Here is a 25,541-nt window from a genome sequence, read left to right as displayed (position 1 = left end):
TTAAGAAATGTCACACGGGATCACAAGGGTGAAATCAGGCTGTATGCATAATCTCTGACTCTTTCTAAAAATGGGTCTCTATTAGAGAGTGATGGACAGAAGGATTAAACAAAAACAACAGCAAAACTTTCAGAGGCTACTTTTTAAAGTAAAATATGGTAAAGGGAATAGGAGAAATTAGGGAAAGTTACCAAATTACTATCATTATATCAGGGTCATTACGTTATGTTGCATGGAAATGTTTTTGCTACTGGATTCTTAAAGTTTTTCCTTAGAACAAAAAAGAATAACCAGAATAGAGACAAATAACCAACAACGATTACATTACAATAAAACTTCAAAAACATAATTAAACATGAATTCTGAAAGCATTTTTTAATCACACATCTTGACAATGTTGCCCCTCATTTGAAATTAGAGTATTGATATTGGAATGAAATGGAATTAACTTATTAAATTAAAATGAATAATTCAATTAAGTTGGCATCGATAGCATTGTGGGCAATGTGCTGATATGTAGCGCTGTTGGGACCTTTCCCTCCCCCTCCTATCAATCTCCCACCGCTTCCTGTCATTTCTGATCTGTCCTATCATAATAAAGGTGAAAATGGCAAAAATAAATCTTTAAAAAATAATAATAAAATTAAATACATTTTAAAATAAAATTAAAAAAGTTAAGAAAAACTCAAGGTGGGTACAACCCACTAGAAAAGGATTTCCGGAAAGCATTAAAGGGATACTCCACCCTAAATGAAAATTTTGTGTAGTAATTTAGTGTAATTTACTTGGCAATCTATGGGACAGTCACAAGCCTCCCGGTTTTCATCCAAAATATCTTAAATTGTGTTCTGAAGACGAAATAAGCTTTTACGGGTTAGAAACGACATGGGGTTAAGTGATTAATGACAACATTTTTATTTTGGGGTGGAGTATCCCTAGTGTCACTAAAACTAGATCTGCAAATTTTCTCTCAGTGACACATAAATTGCTATTTTTAGGAGGAAGTAGGCAAAGAGATCTCAGACAAACCACAGTAAATTAATCAAAGTTACATTGTCTAATGCGGAGGCAAAGAAAGAGGATGTGCACACTTACTCCACCTAACATTTGTCATTTACACGCACACACACACACACACGCGCACACACACACACACACACACACACACAAACATAAATCTTATCTACTGTAGGACTAGCTAATGAAATTCAAACAAAGAGACCATTATGGGAAAGAGTCATTCAAGGACACATGTGATGTAAACATGTTTGGATCATGTCATGGGGGCTGTTTTTCTCCATGTTGCCTCACTGCTGGACTGAGCAAACAAATGCATTTGAACTTCAGTTCAGCATGGTCGCTTGTTCTGTAAACCTCATTCCATCAGTACACACTTGATTTCATTAATCAAGAGCCTTAAGAAGGTATACGTCTAAGACTGTTTTAGTTTCAAGAGCTTTGAAACACCGGCTTAAAAATGTTGTGCGACTACAATTATCCCTTTGTTGTAACAGACTCAAGTGATCTCATGAAATTAAACATGACAACAGAAGCACTCTTAGAAACAAGTCAAATCAAGACAAATTTACTTGAAGAAAACTATTTAGATTTAAACAGTTTATCTGCTTTTATAGGATTTTTTGTTTGTTTGATTGTTTTTTAAATCAAATAACTGTTGCCTTGGTGAATATTAGAAACCTCTTTTAAAAACATAACATAATATAAAAAAATTCAAATAAAAACAAATCAGACCCAAAACTAGTGTATACATTGAATTAATTAGTGTTTTTAAAAAAATAGTCAAATTGTTGTTGTTAATTAGCATAAATCTCTTTCAGTTTAGTTTTATTCATTAAACATGGGGAAAAAACAAACACATTATCCTGCTTTAAGATTGCATTTAGATACATTTTATGGAAAACTGGATGGTTTTTTTTGGGGGGGGGGGGGGGGGGGGTTAATACATTCTTACAATGAGTTGGAAATTACAGCACAAAAGGTAATAACTAAATGCAGCAAAGTAAGTTATCTCATCTACCTTTCTCAGATAAGAGTCGCTCCCTTTACTCAAAAAGAAACAAAACAGCAGGCTGTTCCCTGTTCATACTGTCCGGTTTGGACTTCCAGGTGAGAGATGATTCTGCACCGCTGTCCTGGAGGGCACATCAACAGCATTGAATAAGAACTGAAATGTCACCGACTCAAGCACACACATCTGAAGATTCCCCAGTGCCAGCTAATGCACAATTGAAATTATCCTGGCAATGGGACAGCGACATGACCTCACATCCTCTTCCTCTTTTCAGACTTAAATTTCAAGCAGGCTTTTGGCTTTTTCTCAGATACAGCTTGTTGTGCAACAGCTTTCTGTAGCAAACACGACAATTTGCCCCAAACAGAGGGGCCATATTTACACCCTCATCAAGAATGCCACTTTTGTCTTCAGAACTCGCAACAGACATTAGCATGTACAGCAGCTATTTCTGTAGGGTGGGTGTGTGCTGGGTTGAACTGGGGTGTTAAAAACATGCTCTTCCCTCGTGGCCCTTGAGTCCCCCTTGTCCACCCTCTCAAAAACCCTCACCCATCACACAATGGTTGACTGTCTCCAAAGTTCCCGCTTGACTCTGGAGGAATGTCCGGCTTGGATAAGGCCCAGTGTGCACGTCTTAACACTGTACTGGGTCTGTGAGGTTACTGCTGCAGCCCCCCCAAAGACACGTTCACAGCGTCACAGGACCCTCCTCACGGACCGTAGTTCTCTCACATGAGGCAATAGCTATGTTTCCATCCAAAGATGCAAATTTAAATTATGCACAAAACTGGAATATTGCATACAACATTTGCTAATTAAGCACCATTTCCATCCAAAGAGTCAAAGAGAAAAAAAATTGATCACTTCCAGATAAACTGGCACTTAAATATCCCAAAGAAAAGTAGGAAAAGCCACTGAATATAATAATTTTCATACATGATAAATTACTTGCACCTGCAAGCAGATGAAACACAATAAATGCTGTCATTGCTTTAGGAAGTGGTTGCTGCTGTTTGGGAACACAGTCATGTAAGACATGACTATATACAGAAATGCTTTGATGACAGACTTTGCTCAGGCATTTCAGAACAACCAAAACAACATTTTAGATGCAGTGCAACGAGATCGGTTCCCTGGTTCATCAAGTTATCACATCCCATCATGCAAAGTCACATAACTTTTTTGATGCACACGGTGGAATTTATTCAGTAAATGTGTTTCCATCATAGTTTCTGGGCATTTTATCTTATTGATTAAAAAAATGTTTCCTACTCAATTGTGTGCACACGGTTTTTTCCTTAAATATCTATATTTTAATAAATTAGCACAAAACAAAATATATACTAATGTTTGGGAGTTTAGGGCTATTAGACTCACCAAGGCTGTATTTATTTGATCAAAAACACCGTAAAAACTGTAATTTTGTGAAACTTTATTATAATCTTAATTTGTTTCTCTTTGAATATATTTTAAAATGTAATTTATTCCTGTGATGGCACAAGCTGAATTTTCAGTTTTACATGATCCTTCAGAAATCACTCTAGTATGCTGATTTGGTGCATAAGAAACATTTCTTATTGTCATCAGTGTTAAAACAGATTTATTATATTTAATATTTTACCTCTTTTTCAGGATTCTTTGATGAATAGAAAGTTCAAAAGGACAGCATTTATTTCAAATAGCAATGTTTTGTAACATTATAAATGTCTTTACTGTCATTTTCGATCAGTTTAAAGTGTCTTTGCAGAATTCTCCAACATCAAAAAATCCTATGTAACTATAAAAATAGATCTCTGTCTGTATCATAAAAACACAGGGTAAGCGTGCACTATTGGGATCTATATGTGGTAATTTCAGAGGTTTCGGCTGGGGGCCAGATGACACATTCTGTCAACCAATAACAAAATAGAGGATTTTACCATGGAAAAGTAACCGCAGGCTTTCTCCAAAACAATTATCCTTAATTAATGCAATACTAAATTAATTGAGGGTGTTGTCTACGCACATGGCAATGCATTCCACTACTGCTGTCATTACTGCTGATGTATGCTGAGCTGGTGTCAGTAATTATGTTTATACGATGCTTTTCACACTAGGAGTTAGTTTCCACCTATAGAATCCATAGACAACACGCAGTGCTAAGTAATTTATTCTATATCAGTTATCCATTTTGTGATATATTCACATTATTTTACTATTGCTGGGAGATTCTGATGTTATGGACACTGACAACAAAGCGTCACTTAATAAATACAATAAAGAGTTGAATATATAGTGGAACTGCCTATAGTGCATTATCTTAGAATATAGCTTTAGGAGCTATACATTTACATTTACATTTATTCATTTAGCAGACGCTTTTATCCAAAGTTTATCTATACGTATAATTCTTGAAATATTTTAAATTTGCTTATAACTTAATAAACAAAAAAAGAAAAAAAACAAAGACAAAACTTTTAACAGAAAACCAAGCTGTCCACAGATGATCTGACAATAAATTGCATGTAGTATTTTAGTTTTTTTTGGTGCTATAAAGTTTGCCATGGCAACCATTTCAAAAACAAATACAGCAACTAACAACTAGTTATCAAAACGGATGGACACCAGCAAACATCAAAACATCAAATAAATGATCCAGAACTTTCTGAACTTCCATAGATGGCAATGCAACTGACACATTCAAGACTGAGAAAGGTAGTAAGGACAATGTTAAAATAGTCCATACGACTTCAGTGGTTCAACCATAAGTTTATGAAGCTACGAGAATATTTATTTGCACAAAGAAAATACAAATAATGACTTTATTCAACCATTTCTTCCATGTCAGTTTTGAACGAGAGTATCACAATGCATGCATGTGGTGCTGCTGATGCAGGAGCCGGCGTTTGTACAGTATGTAGAACATCCATCTCTCCTAGCTCATCATCTGTATATTCTGGTTCCAAAAAATATAGGCTGGGCAACAAGTCATCCTCTGTCGAACCTTCAGACAGGTTTATGAATATAGTTTTATGTACAGCATAATTAATCTTCTGCTTGTAAACAAGGCGCAGCACATCCAGGTTCTATGTCAGAACGGAGAAGAAACCTTCGTGTTCCGAAGATGAAAGAAGGTCTTGCAGGTTTGGAACAACATGAGGGTAATTAAAGACAGAACATTCATTTTTGGGGGAACTACCCCTTTAAGCATTCAAAAACTCCAAAGACAAAAAAGAGACTAGTTTATCATTAATTCTTTCTATTTGCTATGTAACACGTCAAAGATCAATTATACAATGCATATAAAACATCACTGATCAGCGAGCACTGATCATTGAGCAGCATCCTGTAAAAGCACTTCTTCATTTAATTATTTCTCATTATTTAAGGGTCATTCTTAAATCAGATGTGAGTTGGCGAATTTAGTTTCTTTCTATACTTAAAATCTTGCCAATGATTTGTGTACAGATTTCTCTTCTATGATTGAGTGAGCTTTGCAGCAACATGAACTTTTAATGAATGCTGAAAGCACTGCAGTGTATGCTTGTGCTCCAGAGTGTGTCTGTGTGAACGTGTCTGTCTGTCAGTGCATGTCTCCGTGTGACACACTGCATTTCATAGCTGAAGACATTCCATCACTCTATGTGTTCTCTGCACTCCCCCAGCTTCACATGGGTAAAAATAGTCCCTCACACACACACACACACACACACACACACACACACACTGGAACTGTGTGTTTGGGAATCTGGAGTTCTGGGGTTGTAAACAAACAGGAAGTGGCTTCGTCGCCATCCACTAAATGAGGGTTCTTTTTTTCTAATTGTCGCCATTACTGGGGGAAAAGTTGGGGGATTTTTTTTAAGACCCAGAACTTGTTTAAAGAGGCCCCTATGTGAGAACCCACACTGAGCAGCCTGGGACAGACATGAGTGCTACAGGACAAAGCTATTTGTTCATTTGGTGGAAGTGTCCAGCCTGTGGAAAGCATGTTCCTAGCATTAAATGTGGCCACTGGGGACACCCCAAGATACTCTGCTCTTCAATTTCTGTCTCTATCATCTACTGCATCAAAGCCTCTCTCTTTCACTCCTCACAATAATTCCTTTTGAGGGTCACCATCAGTGCCAGGATTGTGGGGAGAGTGTATCGGTCATACATTGTAACATTGTAACATGTTTTTAACAGTGTAAAGATGACTAAATGCTCCCCAGACTGCCCCTGGAATGACATTGGTTAAGAATTATGATACTCAAAACAGAGCTAGGAACAAAACACATATATTAGAGTCCATACTAAGATTCTCAAGGATGTAATGAGTGTTTTAATAACTCTAAAACATTTCACAGCAATCCAATGGTAACAATTATTCATAACCTTCTGAACAACAGAGTATTGATTGTACTCTGATCACGAGACAACACGCATTACATTACCACAAAGAAAAACTGGCCCTGAACATGATAAAGTGGATTGCAAGGTTAAAGAATGTAAAAACAGAACAAGAAAGGACGAATGACAGACTGACCCACTTTTAAAAAAACACCTTGGCACCGCTGAGAGCAGATAAAGCTTCTGCAGCATTTTATAAGCCAAGAATGCAATATATTATTAATCACTGTGGAATTAAAAAAAGAACACACCAGTGTAGATTACATTTACATTTCTAGAAATATATATATATATATATTGTAAGTGTAAGTCTATTAAAATCAAACTTTGATGCAAATCAGTGTGCAACTTTAATTTAAATATGAATTAATTAAACCTAAGAATAAAACCAAATCAAGAACACCCTAGCAACCACCACAACTTCCTAATAGGCAAAAACTACTTACATTTTCTTGTAAAAAAATTACAAATCAAGTCATATAGTTGTCATGCTTTCATTTAAAGGCATAGTGAAGCCACAATGCATGTTCATGCCTGTGCCACAAACTCACAACCCAGAGATATAAATACACTCTATTGGGGCTTTAAAGTGTCTCTAGGCCTCAGTGACAGGATACAGACTAACAGAGATGCAAAAAGCAAGAAGTGCGTTCTCAGAAGTCATAACAATATGTTGCAATGCATGCTGGGAAAGTATATATCAGGACTGCCTGGCATCTGGTCACACTAACCAAACTGATGAAGACTTAAGTGCCTTACAATCTAATGAACCGCCTACCTGTCCAACACAAACTCTTCATGCTTCCTTTATAATCTGACACTGGATCTCTTACAGCATTGTTCTAAAGTTTGGGATTGGTAAGATTTTTCAAATGTCTTTGAAAGAAGTCTCTTATGCTTACCATGACTGCATTTATTTATTTGAAATAGAAATCTTCTGTAACATTGTAAATGTCCTTATTGTCACTTTTGATCAATTTAATATATCTTTGCTAAATAAAAGTATTATTTCCTTAAAAAATATAATATTTGAACAGTAGTGTATGCATAGATTTCTTCTGGTATTAGACCTCTAAAGAAAACTGTAAGCATAAACAAGCATCTACTGTAGCTGTATGTGTTACTGCCATCTAGTGGTATACTTTTATGTCATCTGCATTATTCAAACCTCTTTTCCCAGAAAAGATAACAAATAAGCAATAATAAGAAATAATAACAAGCAAATGCAAATGTCAAAAAAAAAAAAAGGAACTCACATTCATTATCACATCTTGCTGGCATATAGTCAGGTAACGTTACTTCATGAAGAGCTTCAGCAGCTTCACCCTGCTCTGAGAATTGCTCCTGTAATTTTATGTTCTGTTTCATGCTCTGACAAACTGATTCAGCCAGACCACAAGGCATACAGGTCTGGAACAATGTGAACTACACTGTTCGTATACTGGTCATGAATAAAATCCAATCTGGCGCTGAACTGTAAGGAGCGCAGCAATGTAGTTTTACGAAACGCGAAAGCACTTGTCCCCCTACGCTCTCTGTATCCGTTGTGACAGTTTGCTGCTGCGCGGGTTTACGTTTCGCGGGAGCAGGCAGCTCACAATAACATTCTTAGTTAATTATTATTATTATTATTATTATTATTATTATTATTATTTACAGACGCGTTATATTCTTATCATTCAGGGGAGAAAATGAGTTTATGGGTTGATAAGTATCGACCATCGTCTTTGGCTAAACTGGACTACCACAAGGAGCAAGCAAACCAGCTCAAAAATCTGGTAAAGAAGCAGAAACTATCCATAAAGAGAACTGGTGTTTGTGTTTGGCCAGACTAAAGTCAGTTAAAAATAACTAAATATCAATTTAATTTTATGTACATAATTGCGCTCTCTTCTGGAAGAAAATATTGTTTATGAATTGTTTGTTTACAGTTGCAGCAACAATATGCTTTCCAGTAACGTTAGCTGTGATATAATTAAATGTGCTTCACATATTAGCCATACTGTTTTTAATTAGTACTTAATAATATAATTATCTCTCACTGGTTAATTGTATAGGTCCAGTGTGGTGATTTCCCCCACTTATTGGTTTATGGACCGTCTGGTGCTGGTAAGAAAACACGGATCATGTGTTTGCTCAGAGAACTGTACGGTCCCGGGGTCGAGAAACTCAGGATTGAACACCAGTCCATCACGGTATTTTAAAGAATAGCCATAAACTGTTTTCCAATTGTACAGCCTAATACTACAGTATTAACTATCAGTGTTTGTCTGTTGTAGACTCCATCAAAAAAGAAGCTTGAAATCAACACAATTGCCAGCAACTACCATATAGAGGTCAATCCAAGGTAATGCAAAGATCGACTCGGCTCTGTGTATGTTGGGAGTATTTAGTAGCAGAACCTCATGGCTGATCTGTTTTCTTCAGTGACGCTGGGAACAGTGACCGTGTGGTCATTCAGGAGCTGATCAAAACTGTTGCCCAGTCTCAGCAGATTCAGTCCAGTGCTCAAAGGGAGTTCAAAGGTTCGGCTTTTTTCTTTGATTGGGTTAGATGATTAATCTGAACGTTGAATAGCTAAGAGCTGTGTCTGGATTTGATGGCTTCGTATTAATGATCTGTACACTTATGCAGTAATATAACAGAACTGGCAATGATAAAATGTCTCCTCTCTTCACAGTCGTACTGCTGACGGAGGTGGATCGTCTCACTAAAGATGCCCAGCATGCCTTGCGCCGCACGATGGAGAAGTACATGTCCACATGTCGACTGATTCTGTGCTGCAACTCCACCTCAAAAGTGATTTCCCCCATCAGGAGCAGGTGTCTGGCTGTGAGAGTCCCCCTGCCAAGTGTGGAAGAGGTGACGTTTTCTTTTTCTTTTAAGATATTTTTACATTTATTCAGCAAGGATGCATTTGAAAAAATGACATTATATACTTTTATAATTTTAGAAAGAAAATAAAGTTTCAAATTAATGCCATTCTTTTGACATTTCATTAAAGAATCCTGAAAACCATACTACTGTTTTTTCTGTATTTTTATCAGTCTTGGATTCTTTCTTGAATATATATATATACATTTAAATGATACGTTTTAAATTCACATGTGTTTTGCTTGACATGTTAAAACAACCCAGCCTTTGTCCTCTCAGGTGTCCAGTGTTCTGTCAGGCGTGTGCAGGAAGGAGGGGCTGTTGCTTCCTCCTGAACTGGCCAAACAGATCGCTGAGAAATCTGGCCGCAACCTCCGTAAAGCCCTGCTGATGTGTGAGGCCTGCAGAGTTCAACAGTAAGTCAGCAAGAATAAAGATCACAGAGACTGAAATGAATGACCAATTACATTAATGTTCAATCACAAATGAAGCCTCTGAATGATCATTACTCACTTGAAGTCAATGCCACACATACATTTTAAGTAATCTGTTCCCAAATTGACTTTCCTGCAGGTATCCATTTTCTCCAGACCAGGACATCCCTGAGACAGACTGGGAGGTTTACCTCAGAGAGACTGCTAATGCTGTAGTAAGCCAACAGAGCCCTCAAAGGTCAGAACATGCATGAATACAAGCACACAGTTAAAATCCCCGGCTGTCCTTTACATTTACAATAGATTTGAATGAATTTGGTTTCAATAACCTGGTATGTTTTTAAATGATATACATATAAACTAAAGCAACTATTATATTTGTACAGACTTTTGGAGGTTCGGGCACGTTTGTATGAACTTCTGACTCACTGCATCCCACCAGAAGTCATCATGAAGGTATAGTTACTTATTTGCAGCATAAATAAATAATGTGTACTGTAAAATAGTTCAATTGCAGATTTAAATAAGACTGGTGAACAATCACTGCATTGACACCTTTTCTTTGCATGGTATTCCAGGGCCTGGTGACAGAGTTGTTAAGTAACTGTGATGGACATTTGAAGGCTGAGGTAGCTCAGATGGCGGCATACTATGAACACAGACTGCAGCTTGGCAACAAAGCAATCTACCACCTGGAGGCCTTTGTGGCTAAATTCATGGCCATCTACAAGAAGTTTATGGAAGATGGACTTGACAACTTTATGTTCTGAGCCACTGTTGCCTAAAAGAATAAGATCTATTAATTAACTGTTTGTTTTTCATAATAAAAACAATTTAAAATGTTCTTGACCTGCTGTTATTGCTATTTGGGTATCTAATCAAAGAGGTACAGAATTTCTCCTGACCACATAAAACACAAATGGAATGAAAATCGCAAACATGAGTATTAAAAAAGCATAATATAATCATTATATGGAAATATATAAATATATATACATATAAATTATAGGCAATGGAAAATTAAAGATATCAAAGTTACTTTACTATGACATTAAGTACAACATTAAACATTTATCTAATACATTAAATTGTGTGTGTGTATATATATACCTCTGTAATCACTTACTTAAGCTAACCATAGTAAGGTCTTCAAAACGTAAGAACAGAATTAATTACCCTTTCCCCATAACTTTTATTCTACAACTTCTGTGCAAAAACCAAGTCGTTGTGCAAACTTGATCAAATAATGCAATATTCATTTTCTTACAAATAAATAGTGTTTTTACATGGTAAAACTGCAGTTAAATAATTATCCACGCATTCCTGGCCTGTGTAGTACCCATTAAGATTTTCCAGAACTGCAACAATTTAAGAAAGTGTTAAAAGCATAGTGTTCAAACTAACCTGTAAAACAAATAAATAAAAAGTGTCCACTGGAACCATTTTTTCATTTTTTGGTGGCTATTTTGTGCCTTTTGACTGCATAGTAGATAACAAGGCACACTGTGATCAGCATGCAAGAGCTCACCAGAGAGAGAAAGCCAACAACAGGCTGCTTGGTGAGGAGCACTGGAGCATGGGGACAATGTTGTTGAGGTGTGCCTGGGGCAAGGAAGCCGTTGTTGCGGATAATGTCTTTGTAATGGGCCAGTGAAGATTTTGAAATGACCTCCTCCTGCACATGACCATACATGCCAAAGCCTGGATCCCAACGGTCACTGAATGCGTATGCAAAATATCCCTTCAGATTGACTCCATCCAGTGTATATGCTTAAAAGAACAAATCAGAAGTTAGAAAACAACTGAAGAGAACTCATGACATAACTATAAAGCGAATTCAGATGATAAAGTAAATAAGGCCTTGCCAGTGTTTTGGGAATGGTAAACAAAATATTTTTTCTGAAGTTCAGATAAAGAGCGGCTTGCTAGTTTTCCTGAGATCAGCAAACTGTTTCCCCAGTTTTCTGCTTAATAATTAAGCTGCTGTGTGTGGATGTGTGTGTACAACGTGAGCTTTGTGCCTCTAAATAGAATCAGCATTGCTTTGAGTCATCAGAACTTATCCAAGTGGGTTAATGTACTGGGAAATTAAAAAAAAAGATGTTGTAAAATTCAACGCCTAGGACACACTACAAACATGACAATTTTTTTTATAAATTTGTATTTTTATAAATAAACAACATATAATATTTAAGCACTTACAATAAGTTTAATTACATCTATGAGTTACATTTAATATCAGTATTCAATCTTAATAATCTTACTATTTTAAATAATATGAATAACTAACACCTCATTGCATTTTAATTTTAGTAAAATTTACAAGAAATGTTTTTAATGGAGCTAATAAAAACAAAAAAATAGCCATATTAGCAAAACCTAATTAGTAAATGTTAAAACCTACAGTATCAGATTTGATACACAAATTTCAAAGGCCTCTAAACTGAATGAAAAAAAAATCTTCTACATTCCTTCTGTCATCTGAGTGATAGTTTATATTTTTTTAGCAAGTAAAAATAATATCAAAGTATTATATAAAGGGATTTGCTTTTAAGGAACATTTGCATCGCATAATATTTTTGCCCCTCACAATAAAAACTACAGAGCTTTAAACATCTGCAATACTGTTATGAATATCTCACTGATTTACATTACAAGCTGTCAGAACTTTTTTGGTCATATAAATATCCGTAAAGGCACCAAACTGCATATTTTTTCTCAAAACACTGGGTTCAGTATAAGCCACCCTGTATGTATTTATTGAAGCCAACACAGTATATTATATGGGTCCTTACCTTTTAAGGCCTCGTTAATGTAGTTGTAAAAGTAGTAGACACGCAAGCTATCCTTAAAACTAGCAGTGTCCTCTTGAACACCATTGGCCATCACGTAAATGGGAACCCCTTTGTATCGAGAGTTAACCCAGTTCAGTGCCTTGCGAAGACCCCAGGGGACCACAGGAGAGTTTCGTCTTGAAGACATGATCCAGGTCACATCAGAAATCAGCTGTACCTTCAACTTGTCTTTGAAGGTATATGTGTCCTCCACTCCATCATACACCATCGAGGTAGTAAAATGGCTGATGGCGAAGAAATCGTAGGTTCCTTTAACCAACAGCCGATCTTCATCGCTGAATGTAGGTAAGTGGTAGCTGAAGAGATCAATATTATTTCGCTGTTGGAGCCAAGTGCGCATCACCCCTGGGTAATCACCACTACCAAAGATGGGATCTGCAAACCAGCCGACTCGAAAGTCCAGAACTCGGTTTGCAGGCTCAGTGTCCTCTCTGTTGAAAGAAAACGCAGGTTCGACCCAGTCCATATGAAGGACCAGTGATGCCTTACCACCTTGGGCTCTGCGGAATTCAGTGTCGTAGACGTGCCAAGCTAAAGCATGCGCACGGAGCAGCTGGTGGCCCACAGTGTATTCAAGGTCTTCATCATTAGGTTCATTCAGCGTGATCCACAGCTTCACATGAGCTCCTAGTCGTTGGAAACACAACCTGGCGTAGTCTGCAAAGGCCTGAACTGTCTCCTCGCTCTGCCAGCCCCCACCAGCCTCCATGGGTGCCGGCAGGCTGGACAGTTTCCCTGTGCGTTGCCAAAGGGTCACAACAGGGGTCACGTTAACCATTCGTAGCTCACTGACAAAGCAATGGTAGTATTTCAGAAGTGTTTCGTTAGCATCAGACACCCGGCCTGTTGGAGTGATGGAGGACCAGTTGATGGAGAATTGGAAGTGTGAGACTTGCATACGGTGCACTTCAGACACCTGCTGGAGGATGCTGCCGTAATTGGCACAGTGGTATTTCCTGTGCATAGGGGGCACCAGCACACCCGGGACCTTTCTCAGCTCTCCATTACCAGAAACGTTCCAAATGTAAACGCTAGGGTCGGCAAACTGGCTAGGTATAGTATCAACCTTCAAATCAGGATCAGAAGGCAGAATTAAAAATAAATGAAATAAAAATACATTTTCAATATATCCAAATGATGTATATCAATGTTTGAAGCCTGAATAAAGATCTACACAGAATCTAAGTTCTACCAAAGTGACCTTTGAACAGGACAAACAAGAACAATCAAGTAAGTTTGATTTGCTGGGGTGAACTGTACACTCTTAAGCCATTTCCTTTTATTTTGATGAAATGTGTGCAGTTAGATGTAATAGATTTTTTTTAGTTAACAATCAACATTCAACCATCAATATTCAAATAAACATATATATATATATATATAAATTATTAAATGATTGGTGGAGACTTAAACGTATTTAGGTAGATTCTGAGGCACATTACCTTGAAAAATAAAAGTAATTCAATAAAAATAAAAGTAACTGCGTCCTCAGTGGCTCAGATGTTGGGAGAAAATGAAGACTCTTATGTTCAGTCTTCCATCCAAACACAGATCACTGGGATTGCTTAGGAGACATTGTTGACGTTACAGCTGTAATGGAGGACAGCGTGCAACCAAACAACTCGCTGAGGACAGAAACGGGACTGCGGGACTGTCAGTCATCGGCCATGGGCGATGTGACGTCATATTGCTTAGAGAATCATAAAGGCATGCCCAGTGAGACTGATTTGGTTTAATGGGGATTATAAAATAAGGAGTGGGTGGATTTTAATAATTGTAAGGAGGTGGTGTTCACACACTGCCAACACACATTTATGACCAAACACCATGTAAAAGTGGATTTTTCATAATAGGTGTCCTTTAAATTTATTACCTGTATTGAGTTGGCTGCAACTCCCCAGGCAAAGTCACAGGGAAAGACGCCCTGCGCAGGCTGGCTCTCAGGCAGCTGAGGGAAGCCATTCTTCTCTATGAGTTTGCTATAAAAAGTGGCAGAGGTCTTTGGCTCTCTTTTCAGATCAGCAGTGTTGAAATCCACAAAGAATAGCCCTCGTCGTATTCCATATTCACGGTACCACTCATACCCGTCCAGCAGAGACCATGCTGTGTAACCAATCACATTTACTCTGTCAAAGCGAATTGCTGTTAATAGAAGAACATTTTTGTTTACAATCAATTACTAACTGTGAAATGTGAATTGTTAATGCTAAATAAATATACATTGTAAATGCTTCTTAAACCTTTAAAAAAAAAAAATATATATATATATATATATATATATATATATATATATATATATATATATATATATATATATATATATATAAGATAATCTCAAAATTGCAATATACTGGCTAATTTTCAGTCTATTATTATTCATTCTATCATTGTCATGTCATCAAACATCCTCAATTCATCCATGTACCTTTTAGAGTCTCCATAATAAAGCGCTTCAGATAGTACATATGCTTAGCATCCTTTGTTTTCGTGTTGCCACTTCCATACCAGCCGCTCTCCACCACAAAGATGGGAGGATTGTTGTACTCGGCACCGACCCAGTACAGCAGCATCCTCAGACCCAGGTCTTCTGTCTGGCCAAAGAGCAGACTGTCATTGATCAGCTGAAAACTAAGAGCAGGTCCGTGAGACAGGGCAAAGAAGTCTGCTGTTCCATTAACGTACAAGCTCTCGGCCTCCGTGAAGGACGGCAGTCTGTGGATCAAATTTCGTTTCATGCAGGGTGGATAGTCTCCATCCACAAACAATGGTCGGGCGAACCAGCCAAGCACAAAGTCCAGAGAACACTGGCAGGCTTTCCTGTTCTCCTGTCTGGTTCTGCTAGGTTTGATCCAGTGGGAGGCCAGAGCCATGGACACTCGTCCACCCTGACTGGAACGATAACAGTCATCATACATGTGCCAGGCAGCTGCATGAGCCTAGAAGACAACACAGGTCAGAAAAAAAGTCAATTCTTTATCATTGGAAAAACATTTACTGTATACTGCATTTTGAATTAAATAAATTTAACAAACATAACAAATAAAAGTGCTGAACAAGCTGTTTTAATATATTTTTGTTTTTATAAACATTATTTTGCTTATTAACATATATAATAAAAAATGAAAATGTAAATGTATATATAAAATACTTTTATAACATTATATATAATGTTAATTTTTATTTTTTTTTACTTAGTTTTAACAGTAATTACAATAATTCTCACAATGAAAAAAAATTATATATATATATATATATATATATATGAACACACACACATACAAATTATTAACATTATATTTTTGATTATTTGAATTTTTTTTAAGATATTGAAAACTAATTTCATAAGTCTATGTGTGTGTGTGTGTGTTTTGTATTATCTGTGTTTATTAAATATATAATTAATACATAAATGGCTCCAATTACCTTTAGAAGATTATGTCCAACTCTGAAAGGCAAAACTGAGTCATTTTTGATACCAGGTGCCACAACCCCAGTTCCATATCCATGCCAGGCCACAGCAAAAGGATTATCAATGGTAATCCAAAATTTCACATCCGATCCAAATGTTTTAAAACAAAAATCTGCATATTCTCTGAATAGTTCCACCATAACCGAATTGCTCCAGCCTCCAAATAAAGTCTGCAAATTGTCTGGCAGGTCCCAATGATATAAAGTCACAATGGGCTGCACTTTAATTTTCTTCAATCCTCGAATAAGACTTTTATAATACTCCACACCTTTTTCGTTGTAGCTTTCTTTGGTGCCATTGGAGAAGATGCGTGGCCAGGACAGAGAAAAGCGGTAGTGACTGACTCCAAGTTGCTGCAGGGCTCTGAGGTCTCCCGGGATGTTGTGATAACTGTCACTGCCCACATCGCCTCTGGATACCCGGGTCCCACCATGAGTGAAAGTATCCCAGATAGACTTACCCTTCCCGTCTTTCTCCCAGGCTCCTTCAACTGAATAGGCAGCGGTGCCAACAGCCCACATGAACTTGTCAGGGAAAGTGTCATAGAGGAAGGCTTTGTCACCGGGATATGAAAGTTTGCTAAATCTATCCCATGTGTGCAGCCCTGCGCCTGGAGCAGCTGCTGTCCACTGTAGATGACTGAACAATATGAACGCCAAAACAATCCACGTCACTTTCATGATGTCAGAGAACTGGACAGCTTTCCAAATGTTAAACAAGTGAGTTGTGTCTCTTACCTCACTCCGAGCTGTTTGCAACTCTGGGCCCATTTTTTGTCATCTCAGGAAATCTATCAATTATTACCCAGGCACTTGATGAGTAAATAGGTATCCAAGCGCTGCGCAATTCCAGCCTTCATTATAACACATTTCCTCCTGCTAGTGTATGACAGGGCAAATATGATTATACAGTATAATAACAACAAAAGGCTCTAAAGGACAACTGAATATGTTTTAAGATTGAAACCTATGAATGAACCACATATTAGGAAAGGAGGTGACTTGTGGTCAAGTATGATGACCAATTTGTGCTCTGCATTTTATCCATCCAAGTGCACAAACACAGCAGTGAGTACTGAAACACACACAGACACTGTTAACACACACCCAGAGCAGTGGGCAGCCAATGCTGTGGTGCCCAGGGAGCATTTTGGGGTTTGGTGCCTTGCTCAAGGGTCACACCTCAGTCATGGTATTGAGGGTGGAGAGACCGCTGGACATTCACTAACCCCACCTACGATCCCTGCCGGACCTGAGACTCGAACCCGCGACCTTTGGGCTCTCTAACCATTAGGCCATGACTGCCCCCAACATATTACAGGAATGCTGATCGCTTAGTAGTTATCCAGTAATCCAAATTGGTTATCCAATGACTTTCAATTTATGAATGAAAAAACATCTAAAGTATATTACATTAATGTTAACAGTCAAGGCTTGTAAAATGTATAGAAAATATACATATAAGTATTTTAAAAATGCTTCATACTGCCATGACTGAATTGGTCAGTACAGTGTTGTCCAATCCTGTAGCTCAAGTGGTAGAGCATTGCGTTAGCAAACGTAAGGTTGGGGGTTAGAATCCCAGGGAACACATGTTAGGAGAAAATTGTTAGCTTGAATGCAGTGTAAGTCACTTTGGATGAAAGTGTCAGCTAAATGCTTTAAATTTGAATTTAACAGCTACACCTTAAGTAATAAATAAAACATTTTACAGTATGTGAATGTAATATGCATTAGGAAACAGACATGCATTTAATTTAATTATGGGAGTCATATTTCAGACTGCATTTATGGAAACCATCTCCATCTGGATGTCTAATAATAATGTGTGCACCTGCATGTCCTGAATGGAAGCAGAAGAAAAAACTGCCACTGTAATAAGTTAATGCCAATAATATGTTCTCTGGGAGTGTTTTATTAGCTTTAAACCAGCCATTTGGCCTTCTGAAGGGGCCAGTTTCACATTATCTGGGCTATTGGTCTGTCTGACTCAGACAAAACATCAATATTGCAGTCATGTGGGCTGCCAATGTATATACTGTAATTCAGTGAATAAAATAATTGATATTGATATAAAAAATATTGTTTTCTACAATCCGTTTATAGGAGCTATCTGCTGCTCTATGTAATCAAAAACATTATTTAAAACACCAGAATTTTACAAGATATTATTTTATAACACCTAAATATCACAAAATATTATTTTACAACGCATATCCTACCTTGTGCCATCCAAACGAGTAAAAATCAATGGTGTGAGTCATGTGCTTCCCTGCTAGGGTTGTTTGTCAGTCCCCTGTTAAAGGTCAGTTTCGTGTGAATTAATGTTGGGTGGTGAAGCACAATGTACATTCCATATCACAGTGAATGGTAATAATGTGATTCACTGACATAAACATTGTGAAAGGTTAACGCCAAAATTATTTTATAAAAATTTTTAGGCATCCCTCTGTATGTGGAGTTGGTGGTAATCCAATGGTTGTTAATTCATGAACTTCATGAATACATGAACTCATTTTTGGGCCAATGGGGCTGTTCCTAAAATGTAAAAGTTGCTTTGACTGAGACAGTGTCTGCTAAACGACTATTATTCCTAACAGTGATTCAAGACATCCATTTGTATAATACAGGCAATAATGGATTTATCATACTTTCTTTTAATTATAAAATTAAATGGACCTAGACAAAGCAAAACAGGAAATGACCTCCTCATCATAACAAAACACACTTTATTCTGGTAATACAACCTAGATTGAAGAGCTTGAACAACAGTATAGTGAACCTAGAATTTAAACCCTTTAGTAAACCTTTAGTTTTAGTAAACCAAATATATTAAAAAATACAGAGATCGATCTTTAACGTCACATTCGCAATCTCTCCCTGAGCCACGCCAGCACGTGATCAATCCTAATTAGGTCGCGCCAATTAAGGCGTGTTCTCGGGAAGAAAATAAATATTCGGCAGTGCCGCTATTCACGATCACGCCACAATGGAAGAGTTTCTCATTGCACCTTACAACTGTGGAGGCTATCCTGGTTATTTCCCCTTTTATCCCGGCAACGGGAAATTTAAGCACCAGAACTGGAACAAAAAGGGAAACAGTTTTTATGTTGCGCCAGACGCCCCCGATTATTTCGACTTTTATAAGCGCGCGCAATTAAAAGCGATATTATCTCAGGTGAGCCCGAACCTGACGCCGCGCCTCCGCAAGGCCAACACTAGAGAGTTCGGTGTGCAGGTCAACCCAAAGGTAGATGTCACTGTTCAGTGCTCACTCGGGCGCAAAACGCTGTTTTATCGCGGAGATAAATGGGACTTACCAAGGACGCCGTCCATCAGTCCTCTGAAAGACACCCTGCCCAGCACACCCGTCAACTCCGTGCGCTTCTCCCGCCCCGTCGCCATCTACTCCCCTGTCTTCGATCGCAGGATTTTCTCTTTATCCACGACTGCCGGTGAAAGTAAGGACGATGGAGGGGATGAGAGCAACGAGACCGATAGCGAGACGGACGACGACGAGAAGTGTAAACCGGATGAACCGACGCACAACGAAAAGCTGCAGGGAAAGTCGGTGGTTCAGCGAAATAAACGGTCAAACTTCCAGGTTTGTTGTGGGAAGTTACCATGGCAATCCTAATTTCCGCACAAAATTAGTGGTAATTGTACTTTCAAATGGTTCGCCATGAATCCTAGCTTGTCTGGTTTAGCGGTCTTTTCACTTGGGTCATCGCTGAATAAAAGCTGACCTCATAAATATGCAAGTAATTGTTGAAACTCAATGCTGATTGGGTGAATACAACGATTACTAGACTAGTCTGACTTTTCTTTTCTGACCCCAAACTTATAAAAAAGTGAAGTGTTTTTTTTATTATATTTTTTTATTATTTTTAACAAACTCCTCGAATCTGCAATATTCAATGAGGTAAACTAAGGCAGTTTTATTTTAACTACATGCAAATGGAATTGCGGCAGAAACTGTGTTTTTCTTGTGTAAATGAAGATCACAATGCTAACCACTTATTCTTTAGTTTCTGGAGCAGAAATACGGATTTTATCACTGCAGTAAGTGCAATATTCGATGGGAAAGTGCGTTTGTGTGGTGCATCTCGGGAACCTCCAAGGTAAAATGCTTTTGGCCTTCAAACTTCTAATCTTAAGAGTCAAATCTGATCAGATGGCATTTCCATAGGTGTACTTCAAGCAGCACTGCAGGAAGTGCCAGGCAGGACTGAATCCATATAGAGTGGAGTCCATACAGTGCCAGGTATGAGTAGTTGTAACCATTTGAAGCAGTTTGTAAAATTTGACCATGTTTTGTCTCCCCAGGTTTGCTGCAAGACTCGCTGCTGCTGTGAACGGAAGCAGAGGAACATTGATATGCGCCGTCCTCACCGCCAGGATCTGTGCGGCCGCTGCAAGGGCAAAGGCCTTTCCTGTGACACCATCTACAGTTTCAAGTACATAGTCTGATTGTTCAGGTCTATAAATGTTTTAGAATTGCATTGGTGGCTCAGGTGACATCTTGGGTAGGATGTATTTTTGTATTCCAATAAATATAAAACCAATAAAGTATTGCAGCATAATACCATTGTCAGTGTGACCATTTCAGCTTATTTGGGTAGTTCACCCAAAAATGAAGTGTTTTGTAAAGTTTCTAAATAAACCGGCTTGGGTTTTTATTTATTTTTTTTGTGTGTACTATCCTTTTAAAGGAACCAAGTTGAACGTGATTTACTGGTTTCATAAAATACTATGAGTTTCACTTCTCCATAAACCAGTGTCTTTGTTACTGTACGGTTCAAAATCCCTCCTTTTCTTGGACTCTGCAGATGCCAGGATAGCTGGAAAACAATCTGGAGAATCTCCACATGAAGAAACAATTTACTTCACATAAGCATTAAAATATTTACAAGGGGTGACCAATGACAATTTTCCCAAAGGTTTTACAATGTGCAATCTCTCTAGGCATGCACTAGTGACAAACACTAATCTCCATGTGATGCCTTCCTTCTCCACTTTATACAAATAACGTTTTAATAAAGTACCTCTTTTAATAAATACAATTTGAAAGCACAATAATGCATGCTTGGCAACTGACAAAGAACAATTTTGAAAACTATGTTCAACACACGGATTTCTTAAATACAAATTTACCCTAAACGCGAGCCTGTGTATGGTGGAGCGCAGGATGTCGATTAAACAGCCAAATAATCTCATACCAGCACTTGAAGTAGAATCCGCTTCAGCAGTTGTATGACCAAATCGCTGAATGTTAAGTGCGTGGGTGTGGAGGCTGATATTTAGCAGTACGTCAGTGATGGACAGATTCACAAAGACACAAGCTCTCAGCTTCAAAGAGTTACAGGTATCGTGATGATGACCAAAGACTTCCATCTTCAGTCTTGCAGCATGTCCTGTTTGTTTTTAAAAACATTCTCGAACTGTTACAGTAGAAAGGCATCCGTTTCAATGATCCATCATTGCACACTCCCCACGTTAACGAACAAATCAAGTGGAAGTTCTCACTTGGGTGCTTCCTTTCCAAAAATGCAGCATTGCTTTCAGTAGCAAACAGGATTTTTTTCTTCTCATGGTTTACGACATGAAAATGTCAACATAGTGCAACAATTAAAAGATGCGTTTGAGTGGCTCAATCCAAGGAATCTCGCAGGAGCAGCTCTGTTTCTCCATTATTGCTGCACATTTGAGGACCTGAAGACACGCTCACTCTCAGGAGCCCCTTCCTATTCAGTACAGTCAAGGATGCTCGTGCAAGTTTCCCTAAGAAGGGCACAAGTTTATGAGTTACACCCTCAAATGGGTGGCAGCACTCCCAAACGTCACACTGGATCTGGCCTGGAGCGGGTGGCAGGAGCGGAGGGTCGTGGGATGAGGGCTGGTGGAGTAGAGGTTGGTTGACTATGGAGGAATCCAGTGGTGGGGCGGTCCAGGCCAGGGGTGGTGTGGGGTGCTGCAGGCTTCCTGTCAGAGACTCAAGCCGGACACGCTGGAGTCCAGGAGGCTGGATGAGATCACCTGGTACCCCTGAGCGCGGCGAATCATGTCCCGGATCTCTCCGTTGAGCTCCATGATCTTCGTGGAGACCTCTGACATGTCCTTGTTCGAGCCAACCAGGGCAAAAGTGCCAGTTTGTCCCAGAGTTTGGTGGCGGAAGTAGACGTTGAGGAGAGTCTGGATCTCATCCTCTGAGCTGCCACCGAAAATATCATTTGGCCACATTCGCCTAAAAAAATAAAAAAAGTTTAGTAAATTTCAATACCAATACAATACTCAGTATCAAGTTCAATGTCACAACGTAAAATAATATGCTGTTAAACACATCAGTGTTACTGTTTAAAATAATTGAAAATTTTAACTTAAAAATAAAAACTAAATTAATTTTTAAAATAAACTAAATAGATTTCCATTACTAACAACTAAAATAAAATCAAAATGGCCACAAATTAATTTTAGTTTCTGATACATGGTATATTACAAAAATGTAAACGTACTACCCACCTTCCATAAACCTAAAAATGTCACTTGATACTCTAGCAATAACACTGGACTGCGCAAAAAAATTTATTAATGTTAAAAATTTTAAATAGTTGTACATTAAGACTAACGGTCTAAAACAATAGTTGTATCAATACCAAAAATAAAATAAATTAAGTGCAAACAAAAACTAAACTTACAAAACAAATTGTTAAATAATATCTAAAAATCTATACAATACAATAAACAGAGTTTTGTGTCCCTCTAGTGGTGTCATATCTCACCTGCACTCTTGAGTGTAGCGGATGGCCATAGAGAACTCGCTGTTGTTCAAGCACTCCAGGATGGCCTGTACAGCTGCCTCTGAGCTGGGGAAGATGGCCTGGGAGCCGTGCCTCTGCCCATCCTCTAGATTGCCAGCTAATGAGGCTTCTGCTAGCCGCAGGCAATTCTTCAGATCGCTCAGTTCACGCGACATGTTCCACAGCTACAGATCGAAAGCACATGATCAGGACTAATTGTTTTCAATCAACAAAAGTCAACCAGCTAGTGACTAACTTTAGAGTCAGCCAAACTAATTTATTTTTTGCTCAATTAATAAATTGTTTTTTTTTTAAAGATGCACTACATGTTTTCTTAGGTTTTGCTGGTTGATTCAACATTGGTATTGGACATCTATCAGCACAGACGCAGAACAACAGAAAATGTCTATGGTTACTGTTTTAACTGTAGAAATGTCCAAAATGTCACCAAATTCACAATATTTGTTTAGACCTCTTTCAGACTGATTTAAATAATGCTCAAATTACATAAAATATTAAAATTAGTGCTGTCAAATGATTAATCGCATCCAAAATAAAAGTTTTTGTTTACATAATATACTGTATGTGTGTGTATTGTGTATATTTATTATGTATATATAAATACACACACATACAGAATATACTTAAAATATATTTACATGTATATATTTATATTCATGTAATTAAATTTTTATATATATATATATTAGTGCTGTCAACGTTAACGCATGCGATTAATTTTTGTCTGGTTTAACGTGTCAAAAGATTTAACGCAATTAACGCAGCATCCGTATTTTCTGCCATCCGTTGGCTAGCTTTACATTATATGATCACGCTCTTATTCATTTAAATGCTTTTAAACATTTCAAGCGCTTCAAGACAAAAGAGAATGCGCTGTCTGTGAATGCCCTTATGTGACACGTACACACACACACACACGCATACAATGCATAGACAGGGTGCCAGAATCCAGTTCTCTTAAGCGCTTGAACTAACAATAAACATCCCAAAGTGCTAGTTTTGTCGATTATCCTCATAAGAGCAATCTTAAATGATTTATATAAAGTCTAAAATGAACAAAAAGAGTTGTGAGAATGAGGCGAGATCCATAGACAGTATATAAACGGTGAGATCCGCGTGTCTGTCTGCTCTTAAAGGGACAGCAGCCAATAAAGCTTCCTGTCAGTAAAGTTAAAGAACAAAGGGAACAGAGAAAATGACTCGCTGCTCTTGACTAAATAACTTTTGTAGCTTTAATAAGGATTAACTATTTAATTTATAGTTTATGCAGTGCAGACTGCATATAACTTTGATAACTTTATTAAATTTCTGTATATTTCCTAACTGTTAAGACAGGAAGGGCAGGAGTAAACATGACATTTATTATGGGTTTATGTTAGCATTGTTTTAAGTTTACTTAAATTAAAAACTGTTATATTTTTGAAGCCTAATAATAAGCTGTATTAATATCAGTAATACTGGCCTTCATTCATAAAAAGATGCCATTTAAACAAGTATTTAAAATATACTGTCTTTGTTGTTTCTACATTAATTTGATTAACTGTGAAATTATCACATAAAAACATATATTAAAAACGTACAAAAACATTTCTTTTTTATTGCGATTAATTGCGATTAATCACATAAAAAATGTGTGATTAATCTAGTTAAAGTTTTTAATCGATTGACAGCACTAATATATATATATATATATATATATATATATATATATATATATATATATATATATATATATATATATATATATATATATATATATATATATATATATATAATATATAAACATAACATTTTTCTTATATACATGCATGTGTGTCTATTTATATATACATAATAAATATACACAGTACACACCATATATTATGTAAAGAAATACTTTTATTTTTGATGTGATTAATCGCAATTAATCATTTGACAGTACAAATTCTAATTAAATAAAACTAAAAAGAAATCAGGAGTATCCGCGGGGTAATGAGTGCACTGTGTACCTCTGGGACAGAGCTGATGGTGTTCACTTGTCCGATGAGTTTGCAATAGGACTGAAACAGCAGAAGCAGCTGGAAGTGAAGTTTGTACAGTCGCTGACACAACTCCAATTGCTGTGGATGGCACAGATAAATTAGTCATATGACATAATAAAGCAATCATACATACAGCCCAAAAAAAGCTTAAATACACAACTGTAACATTCATCAATGAGTATGTCTATATGCATTAAACAATAAATAAATAAAATCTCAGTATTTTATTTTTACTTCTGTAGTCTTAAGACTATTTACATGATCTTAAAAATGTGGTTATTTAGCATACGATTGTGTAAGATCATGCAAGTAAATACTGTATGCTCGCTTCAACTGAACTGAATGCATGTAGTGAACTACAAAGCTGCAAACACAGATCACTTGCTCTAACAGACGAATAAGAGAACGGTTTTTAGTTTTAAACTTACAGCCAGAGTTTCCATTTGCTGTAGAGCATGTCATAAAACAGGAAAGAGTTGAGAAGGGAGAAACAGACAGCATTAATGCCCAGCATGCAATCCGTGAGACTGTGCCACTATGCTCAGAAATCCCATCCACATAATTAGAGGATTAGTGCCAGTTGCATTCAGTCCAAGAACCCAAGCCATATAAATCATGCAGAGGATGATAAGGAGGCGCACAGAGTGACAAGAAGAAGAGGAGCG

At 37.4% G+C, this 25,541-nt stretch overlaps 5 protein-coding genes across 10 annotated transcripts in view; 2 read left to right on the top strand and 3 right to left on the bottom strand.

Annotated features, from left to right (window-relative positions):
* Positions 1-2,091, bottom strand: part of stard13a (StAR-related lipid transfer (START) domain containing 13a) — a 57,791-nt gene extending 55,700 nt beyond the window's left edge. Inside the window, exon 1 of the mRNA XM_059538528.1 lies at positions 2,039-2,091. The gene's annotated coding sequence lies outside the window, so the exon portion shown is untranslated. The remainder of the gene's footprint in view (positions 1-2,038) is intronic.
* Positions 2,092-7,926: 5,835 nt separating this feature from the next.
* Positions 7,927-10,558, top strand: LOC132127113 (replication factor C subunit 3-like). The gene is made up of 9 exons (XM_059538750.1): positions 7,927-8,184; positions 8,464-8,601; positions 8,686-8,753; positions 8,834-8,931; positions 9,087-9,268; positions 9,560-9,696; positions 9,854-9,952; positions 10,101-10,170; positions 10,293-10,558. Exons 1-9 carry the CDS (start codon positions 8,098-8,100, stop codon positions 10,482-10,484), a joined length of 1,071 nt encoding a protein of 356 aa, XP_059394733.1. The 5' UTR covers positions 7,927-8,097; the 3' UTR covers positions 10,485-10,558.
* A 279-nt stretch (positions 10,559-10,837) lies between these two features.
* Positions 10,838-16,796, bottom strand: LOC132127636 (klotho-like). Of its 2 annotated transcripts, XM_059539604.1 has the most exons (6): positions 15,993-16,796; positions 14,995-15,505; positions 14,443-14,711; positions 12,510-13,635; positions 11,243-11,484; positions 10,838-11,072 (listed from the first exon to the last, which is right to left on the bottom strand). In XM_059539604.1, exons 1-6 carry the CDS (start codon positions 16,716-16,718, stop codon positions 11,016-11,018), a joined length of 2,931 nt encoding a protein of 976 aa, XP_059395587.1. In that variant the 5' UTR covers positions 16,719-16,796; the 3' UTR covers positions 10,838-11,015. The 2 variants fall into 2 exon arrangements, with proteins under 2 accessions (XP_059395587.1, XP_059395585.1); XM_059539602.1 differs by having other exon boundaries at positions 10,838-11,484.
* A 2,211-nt stretch (positions 16,797-19,007) lies between these two features.
* On the top strand, positions 19,008-20,620 carry LOC132127460 (zygote arrest protein 2.S-like). Its single transcript, XM_059539352.1, has 4 exons — positions 19,008-19,641; positions 20,066-20,158; positions 20,227-20,301; positions 20,364-20,620. The coding sequence occupies exons 1-4, from the start codon at positions 19,027-19,029 to the stop codon at positions 20,505-20,507; spliced, it is 927 nt and encodes a 308-aa protein (XP_059395335.1). The 5' UTR covers positions 19,008-19,026; the 3' UTR covers positions 20,508-20,620.
* Positions 20,621-21,431: 811 nt separating this feature from the next.
* LOC132127459 (protein furry homolog) overlaps positions 21,432-25,541 on the bottom strand; it is a 61,289-nt gene continuing 57,179 nt past the window's right edge. For 3 of the 5 annotated variants that reach the window (XM_059539347.1, XM_059539349.1, XM_059539350.1), the window contains exons 59-62: positions 25,305-25,322; positions 24,844-24,954; positions 22,817-23,019; positions 21,432-22,281 (exon numbers count right to left, since the gene is read on the bottom strand). In XM_059539347.1, the coding sequence (XP_059395330.1) occupies positions 22,023-22,281; positions 22,817-23,019; positions 24,844-24,954; positions 25,305-25,322 (591 nt within the window). In that variant the 3' untranslated portion in view covers positions 21,432-22,022. The remainder of the gene's footprint in view (positions 22,282-22,816; positions 23,020-24,843; positions 24,955-25,304; positions 25,323-25,541) is intronic. The other 2 variants (XM_059539348.1, XM_059539351.1) reach the window with 1 other exon arrangement.

The sequence above is a fragment of the Carassius carassius genome, chromosome 45 (assembly GCF_963082965.1).
Source record: "Carassius carassius chromosome 45, fCarCar2.1, whole genome shotgun sequence".
Taxonomy (NCBI): Eukaryota; Metazoa; Chordata; class Actinopteri; order Cypriniformes; family Cyprinidae; genus Carassius; species Carassius carassius.
Note: the sequence above shows the minus strand (reverse complement) of the source record. Positions and strands in the feature narration are given on the sequence as shown.

Coding starts and splice junctions, on each gene's coding strand:
- LOC132127113 (XM_059538750.1), top strand. CDS start 8,098: ATGAGTTTATGGGTTGATAAGTATCGACCATCGTCTTTGGCTAAACTG. Junction 9,697..9,853: donor GAGGCCTGCAGAGTTCAACA/GTAAGTCAGCAA, acceptor ACTTTCCTGCAG/GTATCCATTTTCTCCAGACC. Junction 9,953..10,100: donor AGCCAACAGAGCCCTCAAAG/GTCAGAACATGC, acceptor ATATTTGTACAG/ACTTTTGGAGGTTCGGGCAC.
- LOC132127636 (XM_059539602.1), bottom strand. CDS start 16,718: ATGAAAGTGACGTGGATTGTTTTGGCGTTCATATTGTTCAGTCATCTA. Junction 14,712..14,994: donor TATTATGGAGACTCTAAAAG/GTACATGGATGA, acceptor TTCTATTAACAG/CAATTCGCTTTGACAGAGTA. Junction 11,485..12,509: donor CATTAACGAGGCCTTAAAAG/GTAAGGACCCAT, acceptor TGTTCTTTTAAG/CATATACACTGGATGGAGTC.
- LOC132127460 (XM_059539352.1), top strand. CDS start 19,027: ATGGAAGAGTTTCTCATTGCACCTTACAACTGTGGAGGCTATCCTGGT. Junction 19,642..20,065: donor ATAAACGGTCAAACTTCCAG/GTTTGTTGTGGG, acceptor CTTATTCTTTAG/TTTCTGGAGCAGAAATACGG. Junction 20,159..20,226: donor GCATCTCGGGAACCTCCAAG/GTAAAATGCTTT, acceptor GCATTTCCATAG/GTGTACTTCAAGCAGCACTG.